Source organism: Punica granatum, chromosome 3 (genome assembly GCF_007655135.1).
Source record: "Punica granatum isolate Tunisia-2019 chromosome 3, ASM765513v2, whole genome shotgun sequence".
NCBI lineage: Eukaryota > Viridiplantae > Streptophyta > Magnoliopsida > Myrtales > Lythraceae > Punica > Punica granatum.
This window is the reverse complement of record NC_045129.1, coordinates 32,572,600-32,587,195: the sequence shown is the minus strand read 5'-3', so window position 1 is coordinate 32,587,195 and position 14,596 is coordinate 32,572,600. Positions and strand designations below refer to the sequence as shown.

At 38.8% G+C, this 14,596-nt stretch overlaps 1 protein-coding gene across 1 annotated transcript; it reads left to right on the top strand.

Annotated features, from left to right (window-relative positions):
• Nucleotides 1-5,034: 5,034 nt before the first annotated feature.
• Nucleotides 5,035-14,064, top strand: LOC116200942 (serine/threonine-protein phosphatase BSL3). The gene is made up of 21 exons (XM_031531938.1): nucleotides 5,035-5,925; nucleotides 6,322-6,382; nucleotides 6,465-6,543; nucleotides 6,664-6,743; nucleotides 6,845-6,939; nucleotides 7,029-7,128; nucleotides 7,782-7,851; nucleotides 8,118-8,219; nucleotides 8,310-8,391; nucleotides 8,693-8,872; nucleotides 9,515-9,788; nucleotides 9,888-10,128; nucleotides 10,243-10,413; nucleotides 10,731-10,969; nucleotides 11,464-11,548; nucleotides 11,737-11,835; nucleotides 11,919-12,118; nucleotides 12,205-12,280; nucleotides 12,564-12,699; nucleotides 12,826-12,965; nucleotides 13,361-14,064. Exons 1-21 carry the CDS (start codon nucleotides 5,541-5,543, stop codon nucleotides 13,442-13,444), a joined length of 2,979 nt encoding a protein of 992 aa, XP_031387798.1. The 5' UTR covers nucleotides 5,035-5,540; the 3' UTR covers nucleotides 13,445-14,064.
• Nucleotides 14,065-14,596: the final 532 nt, after the last annotated feature.

Below are 14,596 nucleotides of genomic sequence, written 5' to 3'. Positions count from 1 at the left end.
TTTTAAAATTAAATATTTTGAAATCAACAATATCTTATGTAAAAATTAGAAAACTATTCTATTTTACTCTGATTTTGTCAAAAGTATAGTTAATTTTTTTTAAATAGTTTTTGTAAAATTATTATAAAAATTTAAAAACTTACAAAAAGAGAAAATTGAATTTTATCGTACCATGCCTTTTATAGCTTAAAACAAATAGTTTTTATAAAAAAAAATTTGATATAAATATAAAAAATAAAAAAAAATTGAGAAAATTCTATTAAGAAACCAAGTGATTCTTAAGTCATATGATGGGTCCGCTATAACTCTGCTGTAGAAACGTATATGTAGAAACATATAATATATATATATATATAGAGAAACGTATATAGTGTGTATATATATATATATGGCTTCATATATATATATATACGCACATGTTTACGCAAGTATCTATATGTATGTGTAAATGGACTAACAACAACAACAACAATAATAATAATTGAACAACTCATCTTGCGTATAATGGTAGATGTACTTTTTGGGAGTTCACGTCCAATAGTGGGCGTATATTATTTAAGAGCTGAATAGGCTGTGTATGTGGATGTTGTTTTCTATTTTTATTGTATAATACATAATTTAGAAAAAAATGCAATCATATTTGTTTTAATAATATATATAAATATATTGATGATATATATATATATATCTATAATATCTGAAATATATTAATTTTGTTAATGATATAATAATTAAAAAAACTAAAAAATTCGAAAAAATTTCATTCAAAAATCGGGCGTTATGAGACAATATGGCCGGACTCTCCTTGTCCTTACTTTCATATATATATATATATATATAGATATTTAGAATGTGTCTTGAGTTTTACGGATCGATCTGATGCATGATTTGAACCGATAAACTTTCATAAAGGTTAACACGACTCATAGAAAAATTGACATATTTCATTTATCTAATCTATCTAATCTAATCTAATGATAGTAAACTTATAAAGTTTTGAGCATATATAAAGAGTATGTAATATGTTGCTATTCTTGCACATTTTTTTTTATTTGTGAATTTACTTTATTATAATATATCTTATTATATTTTTTATGAAAATAAACTTTACCCTTATTACTCTTTGTCTTATTAGGCATGAATTAAAAAAAATTATTTGTTTAATGATTTATATTATCATTATTATTCAAATTTATTGCAAAAAAAAAAAAGATAATATTTTAGTAAAAAGTTTTCTACCGCGTTGTTTATTGGGATGTAATCACTACTTTTTACATTTATTACTTTCTAATCTTAAAAGAAATTTTATTTTTACATCTAATATTATTTTTGGATTATTGGATTCAAACTAATTAATTACACGATAAACAAAACGAGATTCAACACAAAATAAATAATTAGAGCATGTGTTTTTTCAATAGATCACTATTACTAAATTAAACATAAAATGTAAGTTTGAGGAAGTATAAAAGATTACAAGTATCAATATATAATTTAACGGGCCAAGTATACAGTTAAAATATATATATATATATATATATAAACAAATGGCTCATTTCACATAAAACATTATGTTATTTCTTAGATATAGGCCATATTTCATCGAATGCTAAAGCAACCATTGGCCATTTGGATCCTTTTAGAGTAAACTCTTCATGTTAAATTGTACATAACATATTGTATTAAACGATGTAATCTAAATATAATAACATGCATTCACCTAAAAAATAAAATAACATGCAAATATGCGAGTACTGTAACGCTTATAAATAATAACACGGCCACCAACACTAGTTTCTAACCAAACATGATAAAACTTGACTTGAAATACTTATACCAAAAGACTTGAAATTTGGTATCTATTATAGGTATTTTGTAGTGACTGGCGAGATGAATTTTTCTTGAAGGTTTCTCTTTATTTAACAATACTTCATCAATAAGAAACAGTCGGTCCTTGTTGCAGTCGATGTCGGACGATATCAGGCTGTCCCAAACAAATATTGGATGTGCAATTTTCTCTTATGTTGTTTTCCATTCAAATTCAAACACCGTGTGATTCAATATACATGTTTCGTTATTAATAGGATCTTATCGTGGTATAGTCCAAGGTGTTAAATGCTTCTCGATCCATTGGAAAAAAGAACGATCGAATGCTCCCACAGAACTGACATGAAGTCTCGCAAATGAGCATCTCCCACAATTCTCCATTTTTCAAGAATGGTGATTATATCGATGCATTGGACTAGGTGTTAATCACCCACTTTTTCATCCACTCCAAAAAAAAAAAAAAACAACTTTGAGGACAAAGTCCCTCCTAGATTTAATGTGTGTCCTGTCCTGTCATTACTTTACCCATTTGGATAATTACAAATAATAAATCCCATAATCACCGTCTTGTTAAATCCAAATTTTTTTACCATAATTGTGATGTAAGTAATAATCCACTTATGTACTAGCAAAAGGATGCACCCATAACTTGACTAATTGATGTTGAAATATTGTTCTCAGATCATATTCCAATGTCCCTTTAAAGGCCGAATATCGAACCTAGTTGTCGTCTAGACCTTCGAAGAATCCGCATCGGTGTGCAAGGACAATGCTAGAAATAGAAATAGTCCCCCCCGTGTGTTGCTATAAATGTTGTACTTTTTTGAGTCCCTACTTGTTGCATCTTTTTCGTAGGCTACTAATTGCAAGTGAGATTTGCCTGAAAGATAGAATTCAATAAGATAGAGGAGATGCTTGGCAAATTGTCATATTTCGACAGGTCGATTTTCTCTATTTTTGGTCCAATTGACGGGCCAAGTTGATCCCCGTGGATGAATAGTATGCAAGCGACCCCATACCCCATGGCCATCATGTGCATATCACTCGCTCCTTCGGTCATTGTAAGATGTCTCGAGAGTGCCACAAATATCTCGAATTAAAATCTTTTGGAGCTCATGTATTCACATCGTAAACTCGAGTAATTGCTATTCTAGTCCATTCCATGATATCAAGCGGGCAAGTAATTTCGTTTCATTCATGAGCTGCGCTTCCCATTGGTCGTGTCAAAGTAGTTAGTTCTCGATCCATTTATGGATATATAAGAGGGCGAGACCCTTCAAGTAAAATAAGGGCTCAATGGACGTACTTAAGTGCGATGATCAGATAACCAAAGGGATGTGATCACAATATATGTTACCATTTTGATACCGACAACAGTGTCTTGGTAATACAATCGCCATGTATTGAACTCGACTTGACCCATGTAGATCGACTATGTGCCAAGTCGAGCCTTTGAACCATTGAGACCTCACTTGACATGTCTTATAGACTAAACGGGAGAGTCGAATCCAAAAAACTAGTCCATTAGATAGAAGAGTCCATTTAGTTTATAAATCCCATATTAATTGCCCATGTAATCCATGTGAGACAAATCTCATACCTTCAATCGGTTCAGTCCATAACAAACGTCCCTTCCCATAAGGACCAACGTCCTCGCCGTTCACGGTCACATTGGTCACGGTTGGCATTCCCTGACCACCACTCCGTCGGCCACCACTCCAAGATTTGACTCTAATTCCAATTGTTATAGATTAAACGAGAGAATCCCACCCAAAAACTAATTAGAAGTGTACCTAGACAATGGGATATAAATAGCACGCCTCCCTTCATTTAAAGGTAGATGTTCTTGTTCCCTACCTACTCTCGCACTCTCTGAACAAACCCCTTCTCCTCCGTCTATGTTGGATATAGTCCCAGGAGAATTATCTTCACCATATATTTAGGCTGTGATAATTCAATCCACTTTAAAAAATTTTGATCAATTAAAAAAAATATATAAATTTTATTTATAATACAAATCTCGAATGTTTTTCAATTAAACTTTCAAATATATATATACATATATTTTTTTATTCCAGTAAGAAATTATATTGTAATATAAACAATAATATGGAAAAAAATATAAGAAGTGTATTACAAGGAAATGAAGACCGTTATATGAATATCTAAATGCAATCTTTGTGTCTTGTCTAAAAAAGATCACTTAGCTTACTATTTTTATACTAAGATTAAGATTGTATCCCTCGATTTTTTTATTATAAATTAATAGTATATTTATCTCCAAGGTTTCAAGATATACAAAATAATTCTTACCATCACTAACCTGAGTTATTTTAAGCGGTTCAACTCTTATTTTTCTTAAACAAGATCTCATATTCGAGTTTTGTGAATGAAAAAAATTTAGACTGGAGAACTTTACATCTTTAGGGGACAGATTTGACTTAAACTAAATTAATTTGGACCATTTGAACTTTCGAATACTAGGATATGCATAAAAAAATAATTCAGACCAACTTTATAATAGTCTTTTTTCTATGAATCATCTCTATAATAGCCCACTCAAATCGGAGCCGGTGGTGGCTCCCGTTAATCTCGGCAACCGGTTCTGGTCAACCCGGTGACAAAAATCTAACCCCCTCCGCCGTCTGACGACCTGCCGCTTCTTCCCTTTACTCACGTTAGCCGGTTGCCACCGGTCATCTCGTTACAAGCAGCCCTTCACTTTCTCCCTCTCTCTAGAAAGACAGAGAGAGAGAGAGAGTGTCAAATGAACAAAGAGCCAATCCTGAGCTTACACATAAAATATATTATCTGGGGAGACAAAATGAAAAAAAAAATCCCATTTCCAAATTGATAGTAAAAAAAATAGAAAGTAAAAATACATCTCGATGCGGAAAGACTCTCGTGAATTTCGATTTTCCGGTGCGATCACTGTTGATTTTCAATTTATTGAATGAGACCAACATTCATTTGAACTGCCAACTGGTACTGATTATGAAGTACCTTCCATGATTTTTGAATCAAATCGAGTCGGTCTATGCGAAGGACAATTTACTAACTGCAATACTAGGATTTCAAGTGCATTTTTAAAATATTTAAATTAAATAATTGCATTATTATACACAAGAAAATCTTATTATCAGAGAGAGAGAGAGAGAGAGTGGGGGGGACAATAATCCATACATACATGCATTTGGGTTAGAGAGAGAGAGTGGGTCATTTGTCGTCAGAGCGTAGTGAGAGGGAGTCCTTAGAGAGAGAGAGAGAGAGAGAAGGGTCCTTCTCTCTGCCTCTTCTTCAGTTTGTGATTGTCTCCGTCGCGTTCGTTTCCTATTCCTCGGCTGCCTCGACCTTCTCCAGAGAGAGAAAGACTGAAGATAGAGAGAGTGAGAGAGGCATCGAAACTTAGAAACCATTAAAACCCAAATTTTACCATCATCATCATCATCATCATCATCATCAGCTCAGCTCAGCTTCTCTCTCTCTAAAATATTCCCATCCCCTAATCCTTTTTTTTTTTATTTTCCCTCGGATTCGAATTTCCGCCCGTCGGTGTAGGGTTTTCGATCCCCCAACACGCGGCGCGATTGGGGCGCTAGGGTTTCGAATTCCTCGGGGGATGCTCGCCGGAGCTGCCAATTCGCGGGAGTCCTAGCTCCGATCTCGAAATTTTAGGGCTTGAATCCAGTCTGGGGGTGGCGGACGGTGGTCAGATGGATGTTGACTCGGCCATGGTGCCGGAGACCGATCACGATCCAGCATCTCAGAACCATAACGGCGGCGGCCCCCCGGAGCAGCCTCAGTCCGGCGGCGGAGGATCTCCGGCCCCGGCGCCAGCTCAGCAGGCGGTGCAGCAGACTCCAGTGGTTGGCCCCAGGCCTGCTCCGACTTACTCGGTGGTAAATGCGACAATAGAGAAGAAAGAGGATGGTCCGGGCCCGAGGTGTGGGCATACTTTGACTGCGGTGGCGGCAGTGGGAGAGGAGGGCACGCCTGGGTACATCGGCCCGAGGCTGATTCTGTTTGGTGGGGCTACTGCTCTTGAGGGCAATTCCGCAGTTTCAGGAGCTCCTTCATCTGCTGGCAGTGCGGGAATTAGTACGTGTCAGCTTCTCTCGGTCTAAGATTTCTCTGGTTTTCCCTATCGCAAAACCCTAAGGCAGTTTCTCTACGAAAAACTCGGTTCAGTTCTCTTGCCATTCAGCAATCAATCCAACTTGAGTAGTACCGCTGATATATCGAAGCCTGGTTAATGATATTTCTTCAAGTTCAGCAGTCAATGCGGCATTTTAGCTTTGACGATTACAGTGAATGATGCTCGCTTAACGTGCAGTAGATCTCGATTGGTGACGGTGGAGCTTGTCCAATGCTAGGATCCTTTTCTATGGATAAAATTAATGTTTTTTGAAGTGGCATTGCATCTCACATTGTTCATGGAGGAGCAATGTATGCTTTGACATGACTCAGATGATCTCTGTTCTGCTTCAATTGTAGGACTCGCTGGCGCAACAGCTGATGTGCACTGTTACGATGTCTTGACAAATAAATGGTCAAGGTAAATTGAAAATTCACAATTTTACTTTACTTTCCATGTCCATGTCTTTAAAGAATTAGCATCATTACGAACTTATTTGCAGGATCACACCATTTGGAGAACCGCCAACACCGAGGGCAGCTCATGTGGCCACTGCTGTCGGGACTATGGTTGTCATCCAGGTCAGTGATGATTATTCCTTATGTTTGGTTATCTGCCCCACTCTTTACCAAGTGAGATGCATATTAGATCTCCAGAAGAGACTTTTGTAGTTCTAATCTATGCAATTCAATTGAATTTAGGGTGGAATTGGTCCGGCAGGCTTGTCTGCTGAGGACCTGCATGTCCTTGACCTTACGCAGCAGAGACCAAGATGGCATAGGTAGGGCTCATGAAGGATGCACTTTATTATTTATCTTGGGTAAAACTCTGTGGTGTGTGCTCTTTGCTGAGATGTTGTGTATGTGAATGATTTTTCTGTAGAGTTGTTGTCCAAGGCCCTGGTCCAGGTCCACGTTATGGGCATGTTATGGCTTTGGTGGGGCAAAGGTATCTCATGGCAATTGGGGGGAATGATGGTAAGTGACTTTGGAGGTGGTATTTTCTTTTTTGCCATAGTGAGCTGCTTGGGTTGTATCAGACATGAGCAGTTTTTTGTTTTTTACAGGAAAACGGCCTTTAGCTGATGTATGGGCATTGGACACTGCTGCCAAGCCCTATGAATGGAGGAAGTTGGAACCTGAAGGAGAAGGTCCTCCTCCGTGCATGTAAAGTCTCTGATATTTTGCGACTACTCTTCCTATAATTTGATACAGGATTTTGCATAATTAGATTATGCAACTTAGTTTAGTCTGTTTGGTCCTTGTTTAAATCATCATGGACTGGAGTAAATGGTAGATTTCCTGTAGTTTTGGTTTATTGGTCGTCAGTTTATTATTAGGCTTCGTGCTGAACCGATATACTTGCGCACCATATGCTGGCTATTAAAACTTGATTGTCCTTATCGCAAGGAAGTAGATAATCATCTATTATAGCTTGATTGACAGTCACGTGCTGCAATTTGATTGCACCGAGCATCTGAGCTTGTTTAGAAGCTACTGTGCTCTTTGCATTTTTTTCGTCAAATACTTGATTGTGTTTGTTCTACTCTGATATCACTTCAACCAATTTTCTCCCTCATCTCTTATCCCGTGGATTGCCAGTGTCTTTGATGTTCAATCTATCATTGTATAGTTTGCCTGTATTACAGAGAGGAGGTTGCCATGTCGTCCCCTTATTGTTTTTAGACTCTGGAGCGGCCATGTCACGATAAAATTGAAATGTCTATTGTATGATTTTTAAGATCTTTAAAATTGCTACATTGCAAAAGAGGAGGTGAAAATTTAGAAAAACTCTTATGCGTCTAATTCTGAATGATCAGGTATGCTACTGCTAGTGCACGCTCGGATGGTCTTCTTTTGCTTTGTGGTGGGAGAGATGCAAATAGTGTGGTAAGTATAAACTTTGTGGCCTGATGACTGTGGTTGGTTTACTCGTGGAGTGGTTTGTATTGTAGATGTAGCCTAGTGACTGTACTTTCTTTTGCCCCCCTCTGATTCTCATCCTCATTTCCATGTGGGCCTCCGTTTTTCACAGTATGTCTTTTGAAGCTGAAAATGATATCGATTTAGCACTATTCACGGGCATATTTCTTATTACTGGGACATTTGACCTGACATTTTATTCCTCGGACCTTTATTGGGATGCTTTTGTGCAGCCACTTGCCAGTGCATATGGACTTGCTAAACATAGGGATGGACGATGGGAATGGGCAATTGCTCCTGGTGTCTCTCCATCCCCTAGATATCAACATGCAGCAGTGAGTTTTTGTTTACTCTTATAGGTCATCCTCGATAATACAGTGTTGATCTCAGTGATGGGCTCTGACTTGTTATTACTGATGTTGAAGGTCTTTGTTAATGCACGGCTCCATGTATCTGGAGGGGCGCTTGGTGGGGGACGTATGGTAGAAGACTCTTCTAGTGTTGCAGGTACTTTATTTTGGTATCTGCAAAATCTAAGCCAGGTCCATCTAGTTATGTTTGCTTGTGCTAACCAGGGGCCTTAATGAAGCTTAGGCTACTATAGCATCTGTACCTTTTAGTCCCTTAGTCTTCAGGCAGTCCTTTTGCGGCTGTGGAGACATGATGAGTTCTACATTGTAATTGTATCATCCAGATGCATAGATGATCCAACTCTCTTTTATCTGCTGTGTGCCTGTTTATCATGTCTTGTCCTTTCTAGTTTCATTTTCTATAGATATTCTGAACTTCATGTTTCTCCTATTTGTAGTCTTGGACACTGCAGCAGGTGTCTGGTGCGATACGAAGTCTGTTGTTACCAGTCCTAGAACAGGCAGGTTCAGTGCAGATGCAGCAGGTGGAGATGCTGCTGTTGAGTTGACAAGGCGCTGCAGGCATGCAGCTGCTGCGGTTGGTGACTTAATATTTATTTATGGTGGTTTACGTGGAGGTGAGATCTGATTCCTACTCAAAAAGTGCCTTTAAAGTAAATGTGTGGAAGTGGTACTCTTTGGTTTATATGCTAAATTTCATTGCCTTAAAGTAGATGTAATGATTGATTATGGGATCCTGAAGATGAGCCGCTGAATCATTATGATTCTCTTTTCTTGTATTGTGATGATGAAATGGTTTTTAGTGGTGTTGCTAGTAGTGCAATGGTTGGAAAAGGCTCTGGTGGTGGTCAATGCAGATATTAATGTCAACAGATAATGCCATTGCTGGATAGTGTAGGGATGATAATACTACTTATCAAAAGTTCAAAGCAGAAATCACAGTTTCCTGTCCTTGGTCCTGGAGGCTGAAAATTGAAGTATACAGCAAGTTTGCAAACTTTTCTGAATTAGGGGTGGGTTGACATAAATATGTCGAGCAACAGAACTACTATTTGATCCAGTGAATTTTGGAGGTGTAGTTGCCTTCTATGACTCAGTTGTTGGCATGCATTTGAATTTGGTTCAAAGGGGCCCTGGGTGCAATGTCATATATGATTCTTTAGAGTTTCGCCTAAATTCTTGTTTCTTTCTAGTGCTCCTGAATTTATTTGTGAGTTTGGGGGCTGTAGTAGACTATCTAACGGGGGTTATTGTAATAGGGGTATTGCTCGATGACCTGCTTGTTGCCGAAGATCTAGCTGCTGCAGAGACCACTTCTGCAGCCTCGCATGCTGCTGCGGCAGCAGCTGCATCTAATGTACAGACACCAAGGATGCCAGGAAGGTATGTATGTGTTGATGATAGAACAAGGCAGACAATGCCTGAGGCAGTGCAGGATGGTTCAGTAGTGTTGGGAACTCCAGTTGCGCCCCCTATGAATGGTGACATGTATACCGATATAAGCACCGAGAATGCCATGCTTCCTGGGTCACGGTAAACTATTTGAATAATTATGTTGATTTGGCATCTGTTTGAGCTAGTAAATTACTCTTAACTGACTTGAGGAGCGGATGGATGTGGATCACTCTGCAGGAGAATGAATAAGGGTGTGGAATCTCTGGTTGAAGCATCAATTGCAGAAGCTGAGGCTATCAGTGCTACTCTGGCTGCTGCTAAGGCAAGACAAGTTAATGGAGAAGTTGAATTGCCAGACCGGGATCGTGGGGCGGAGGCCACTCCTAGTGGGGAGCAAATGTCCTCTTCCATTAAAATGCCTGACACTGCTGGGTCAAATAACATTACCCCAACTGGGGTTCGGCTGCACCATAGAGCTGTTAGTATAAAATATTTATGCTTTTATGAATATTTTTATTTGTATTTTACATTGAGAACTTGCATGTTCATATGTGTACTTATATGTGATTTCTTTTCTTCTGTGATTGCACAGGTGGTTGTAGCTGCAGAGACTGGTGGAGCTTTAGGGGGGATGGTGAGACAACTTTCAATAGACCAATTTGAGAATGAAGGCAGACGAGTCAGCTATGGGACTCCGGAAAGTGCATCTGCTGCTAGGAAGTTGTTGGATCGACAAATGTCCATTAACAGTGTGCCAAAGAAAGTAGGTTTTCATATAATTAAATTGTAATAATGGAATTTCAATGTGAATTTGTTATAAACATGCCCCCTTCTTAAACAAAAAGGAAAGAGAGTAGGGTAGTGACACATGGCAAAAAGGCCATATCTGTTTTCTTTTTCCTTTTTCCTTTTTCCTTCTCTCTTTCAAATCCAAAGAATGATGGAAAATATGCCATGAGTTCATGCATTTTTTCTACTCTAGTCCTTGAGGTTTTTTAGCATTATTGAATCTTATTTCTGTTAATTTCACTGGCTGCAAAAAGTAGATCTGATGGTTGACAGCTTAATCTTTTCCTTCAGGTCATTGCTCATCTTTTGAAGCCTCGTGGATGGAAGCCTCCTGTTCGTCGGCAATTTTTCTTAGATTGTAATGAAATAGCAGATCTTTGTGACAGTGCTGAGAGGATTTTCTCTAGTGAGCCCAGTGTTTTGCAGCTGAAGGCTCCTATTAAGATTTTTGGTGATTTGCATGGACAATTTGGAGATCTCATGCGCCTCTTTGATGAGTATGGTGCACCCTCGACTGCTGGCGATATTGCGTAAGTAGTGCTATTACTTCCTCTTTCAGAGCATGGACCATATTGATATGCAATGCTATGGAGCTCGTGCTAATTTAGTTCTTCTGGCATAGACATCTAGATTATATTGACTGGAAGGTTGAAGGAATCTAAATAAGATATCCATAGTTTTAATTTTCATCTATACTCTGTCACCCTAAAAGTGGAAGAGAGATGAGATTTAAGGGAAGAACCTGTTTTTATCAACTTTGGTTGATGCATATCAGCGCGGAGGCAATAACTTCCTACTTTAGTCTTTCAAAGATTGTACTTCTATAATAGAGGTTAAAGCATTGATCAAATGGGGTATGTGGAAAAGTTCCAGTTAATTTCTGAAATAATGCTAGTAAATAGTGGATCAACCCCCCCTCCCTTTCAAAAAAACAACAGACTCTTCCTTTTTATTTTTTTTATTTTTTCCATTGAATATGCAATGGAGGTCAGACTCATTAATTGTTCTTTCAAATGAAAACCAGATACATCGATTATCTCTTCTTAGGAGATTATGTTGACCGTGGCCAGCACAGCCTGGAGACAATTACTCTTCTGCTTGCGCTGAAGGTACGTTAGGAGTTGTACACCATTATTTACAATGTCTGTGTATTTTACTTTATAGAGTTCAATTTATTAAGAATTATGAATTGTAACTCGGTATTAACAATATCTCGTAACCCAGTATTAACAATATCTCTGTATTCTACTTTCCTTTACATAGTTCAATAAGTTGAGAATTATGTTTCATGCGACAGGTTGAGTACTCCCACAATGTACATTTAATTCGTGGAAACCATGAGGCTGCAGATATCAATGCCCTTTTTGGCTTTCGGATAGAGTGCATTGAGCGCATGGTATGCATTTCCTTGGGGATTAGACGTTAAACCATCTTATGAGATGGAAACTTATGTCAGTTAACTTCTAACTCGCTGAACAGGGTGAAAGAGATGGAATCTGGGCGTGGCATCGAATAAATCGTTTGTTTAACTGGCTGCCTCTAGCAGCTCTTATCGAGAAGAAGATCATTTGTATGCATGGTGGTATTGGTAGGTCAATAAATCATGTGGAGCAGATTGAGAATATTCAGCGCCCAATTACCATGGAGGCTGGCTCTATTGTGTTGATGGATCTATTATGGTTAGTAGTATTGCATGCCCAAGTTTGGCGCTTCTTATATTGGAAGTCTCTTAATTATTTAAGGGATTCCTGATTTTTCTCTTCAGGTCCGACCCAACAGAAAATGATAGCGTGGAAGGACTCAGGCCAAACGCAAGAGGCCCTGGGTTGGTTACCTTTGGGGTGAGTGTCACGCATTCTCTAAAGGTCTTCTGAAAGTACTACCTTTCTATGTTTTCTCATTTCTATCTAGGAAACAGCATGAATGAGATTGCGGTTAATACTTTCTTAACCTTGTAGACGCATCTCTGGTGATATGTTACTTTTCGAAGCATCATTCATCATCACATAAGTTGAATGTTCACCATAACTAGATATGTTGTCCTCAACAAACATCATCATTCTGTATTTTTGGTAAAAACTTTTCAAGGTGATCGTGCTTATTTACGGAAACCTTTTTCTGCAGCCTGACCGTGTGATGGAGTTCTGCAACAACAACGATCTCCAGTTGATTGTTCGTGCTCATGAATGTGTGATGGACGGCTTTGAGCGATTTGCCCAAGGGCATTTAATAACTCTGTTCTCAGCTACCAACTACTGCGGTAGAGTCCTGTTTTCATTATAGACTCAATTTTGAGAGGTCTATAGATGATTCTGTTTTTTATTTTTTTGGATAAGTTAGGTCTATAGATGATTTGGTCCTTATTATGGGCTGTATATTTGTGCAGGTACTGCAAATAATGCTGGAGCAATATTGGTGTTGGGCAGAGATCTTGTTGTGGTTCCCAAACTAATCCATCCTTTGCCTCCGGCAATATCATCCCCAGAAACATCCCCCGAACGCCACATTGAAGACACATGGATGCAAGTATGGCCTCCTTTTCTTTCTCCCTCTATTTATTTTTATGAAAAAAGACTTCCAAACAGTAGCGCCTCTACATATGCTGGGAGAAGATCCTGTGCAGCTCTTTGCAGTTTTGGGCAGATATGAGTTGAGGTTGAGCGAGTTTTCTTTATACGGTTTAGAGAAAGTTAACTGATTAGTTTTTATGGACCAAAGGGGAACAATTATACTTCCTTAAATAATTCTTGCACAGGGTGCAGTTATTTCCGGAGTATATGGACCCTTTTTAGTGTTGAAATACCCTTTATGAGATGAGATTCTAGCTTAGACCCGGTCGAGAAGATCATGTCATCAATTGCATTATTTATGCGATGGATCTTATTATCATTATTATCTTTTTTTTGGGGATAAATATGCAGGAACTTAATGCGAACAGACCACCCACACCTACCCGAGGGCGTCCTCAAGTAGCAAATGACCGAGGCTCTCTTGCTTGGATTTGATGGGATAGATACAGTTCATTTACACTACTTTCACGCCAAGCTTGCTGCTGCACGAGGGTTTGGATTTTGAAGGACAAATATTTCATGTCCAGGAACGGGAATCTATGGCTTGCTGAGTTGGAGACATTTTTTGCCACGAGGAGTCAGTAGCCCGTGAGATGGGAGTACGAGTTCCAGAACTGGAAGATTTGATTCGTTGCCTTTGGCACACCAAAGGCTACAGGTTGGGTCCCACCCAGCTTCTGTAAATTGTGCCGCGAGGGATTGGAAGGAAGTTTTTTCCTCCTGTACAAGTCTGTAAGGTCGGTTTCTTCACGTTTTCGTGGTTTCATAGCGCGGGATATTTTTGCTGATTAGTATATTTTCCCCCCCCAGGGTTCCTCATTTAGGGCGATATTAAAATTTTTTTTTTCTACTTGATGGTTCGGTTGTGCGTTGGGTATCGGGATACATAATTGTTGTGGTTCAGATTGTGGGGCGTCTCGTGTATCATACAAGGGGTTGCTTTTGTGTAATTTCAATGTCTGTCTTTGTACAATATAATTTGGTTTGAAGAGGACGACCTCCTCTCCTCTCAATTTACATGAACAATAGATGTGTTTTTTTTTTTGGGGGGTAAATTATTGATCTTTGCCTGTTACCGTTCCAATTTGTTTCCTTTAATCCGTTGAATTTTTTTTTCAATTTGACTAATAAATAATTACCAATCGCGGCAAATGATTGATGGAGCAAACCATGGCACCATGGTACATTTCAGATTCGACTCTTGAGGTCCGACATTATGTCCATCCGGAAAAAGGGCCAGACTCTGGTCTGGTGGTGTCTATACAGACAGACAGATTCTGGTCTCTTGTTATTGTCCATCCGAATGAAGCGTTTGGCCAGTGTACTATTGCGGGGAAATTCTTTTGACAAAATGTGGCCTTTACTGTACAATCGAGGTTCCAAATAATTACTACTATGCAACTTCTTTGTTGGGCTAATAGGCCGTGTCAGGTGGTCCTTTTAAAACTGTGCTGCGCCGGCGGGGCCAATGTTGTAGCCGGCAGTGCTCGACCCGGCTCCAACCATCAAATGGGCCTTATGGGCTTCGTTGATACAGGTTCTGCCCAGCATCAAATGGGCCCATCTACGGTGGTTTGGGCCACCTTA

Bases quoted from the DNA above. Each gene is read 5' to 3' on its own strand.
- LOC116200942 (XM_031531938.1), top strand. From the start codon at position 5,541: ATGGATGTTGACTCGGCCATGGTGCCGGAGACCGATCACGATCCAGCA. The intron at 5,926-6,321 runs GTACGTGTCAGC...CTTCAATTGTAG, and splicing joins TGCTGGCAGTGCGGGAATTA to GACTCGCTGGCGCAACAGCT. The intron at 10,129-10,242 runs GTTAGTATAAAA...GTGATTGCACAG, and splicing joins TTCGGCTGCACCATAGAGCT to GTGGTTGTAGCTGCAGAGAC.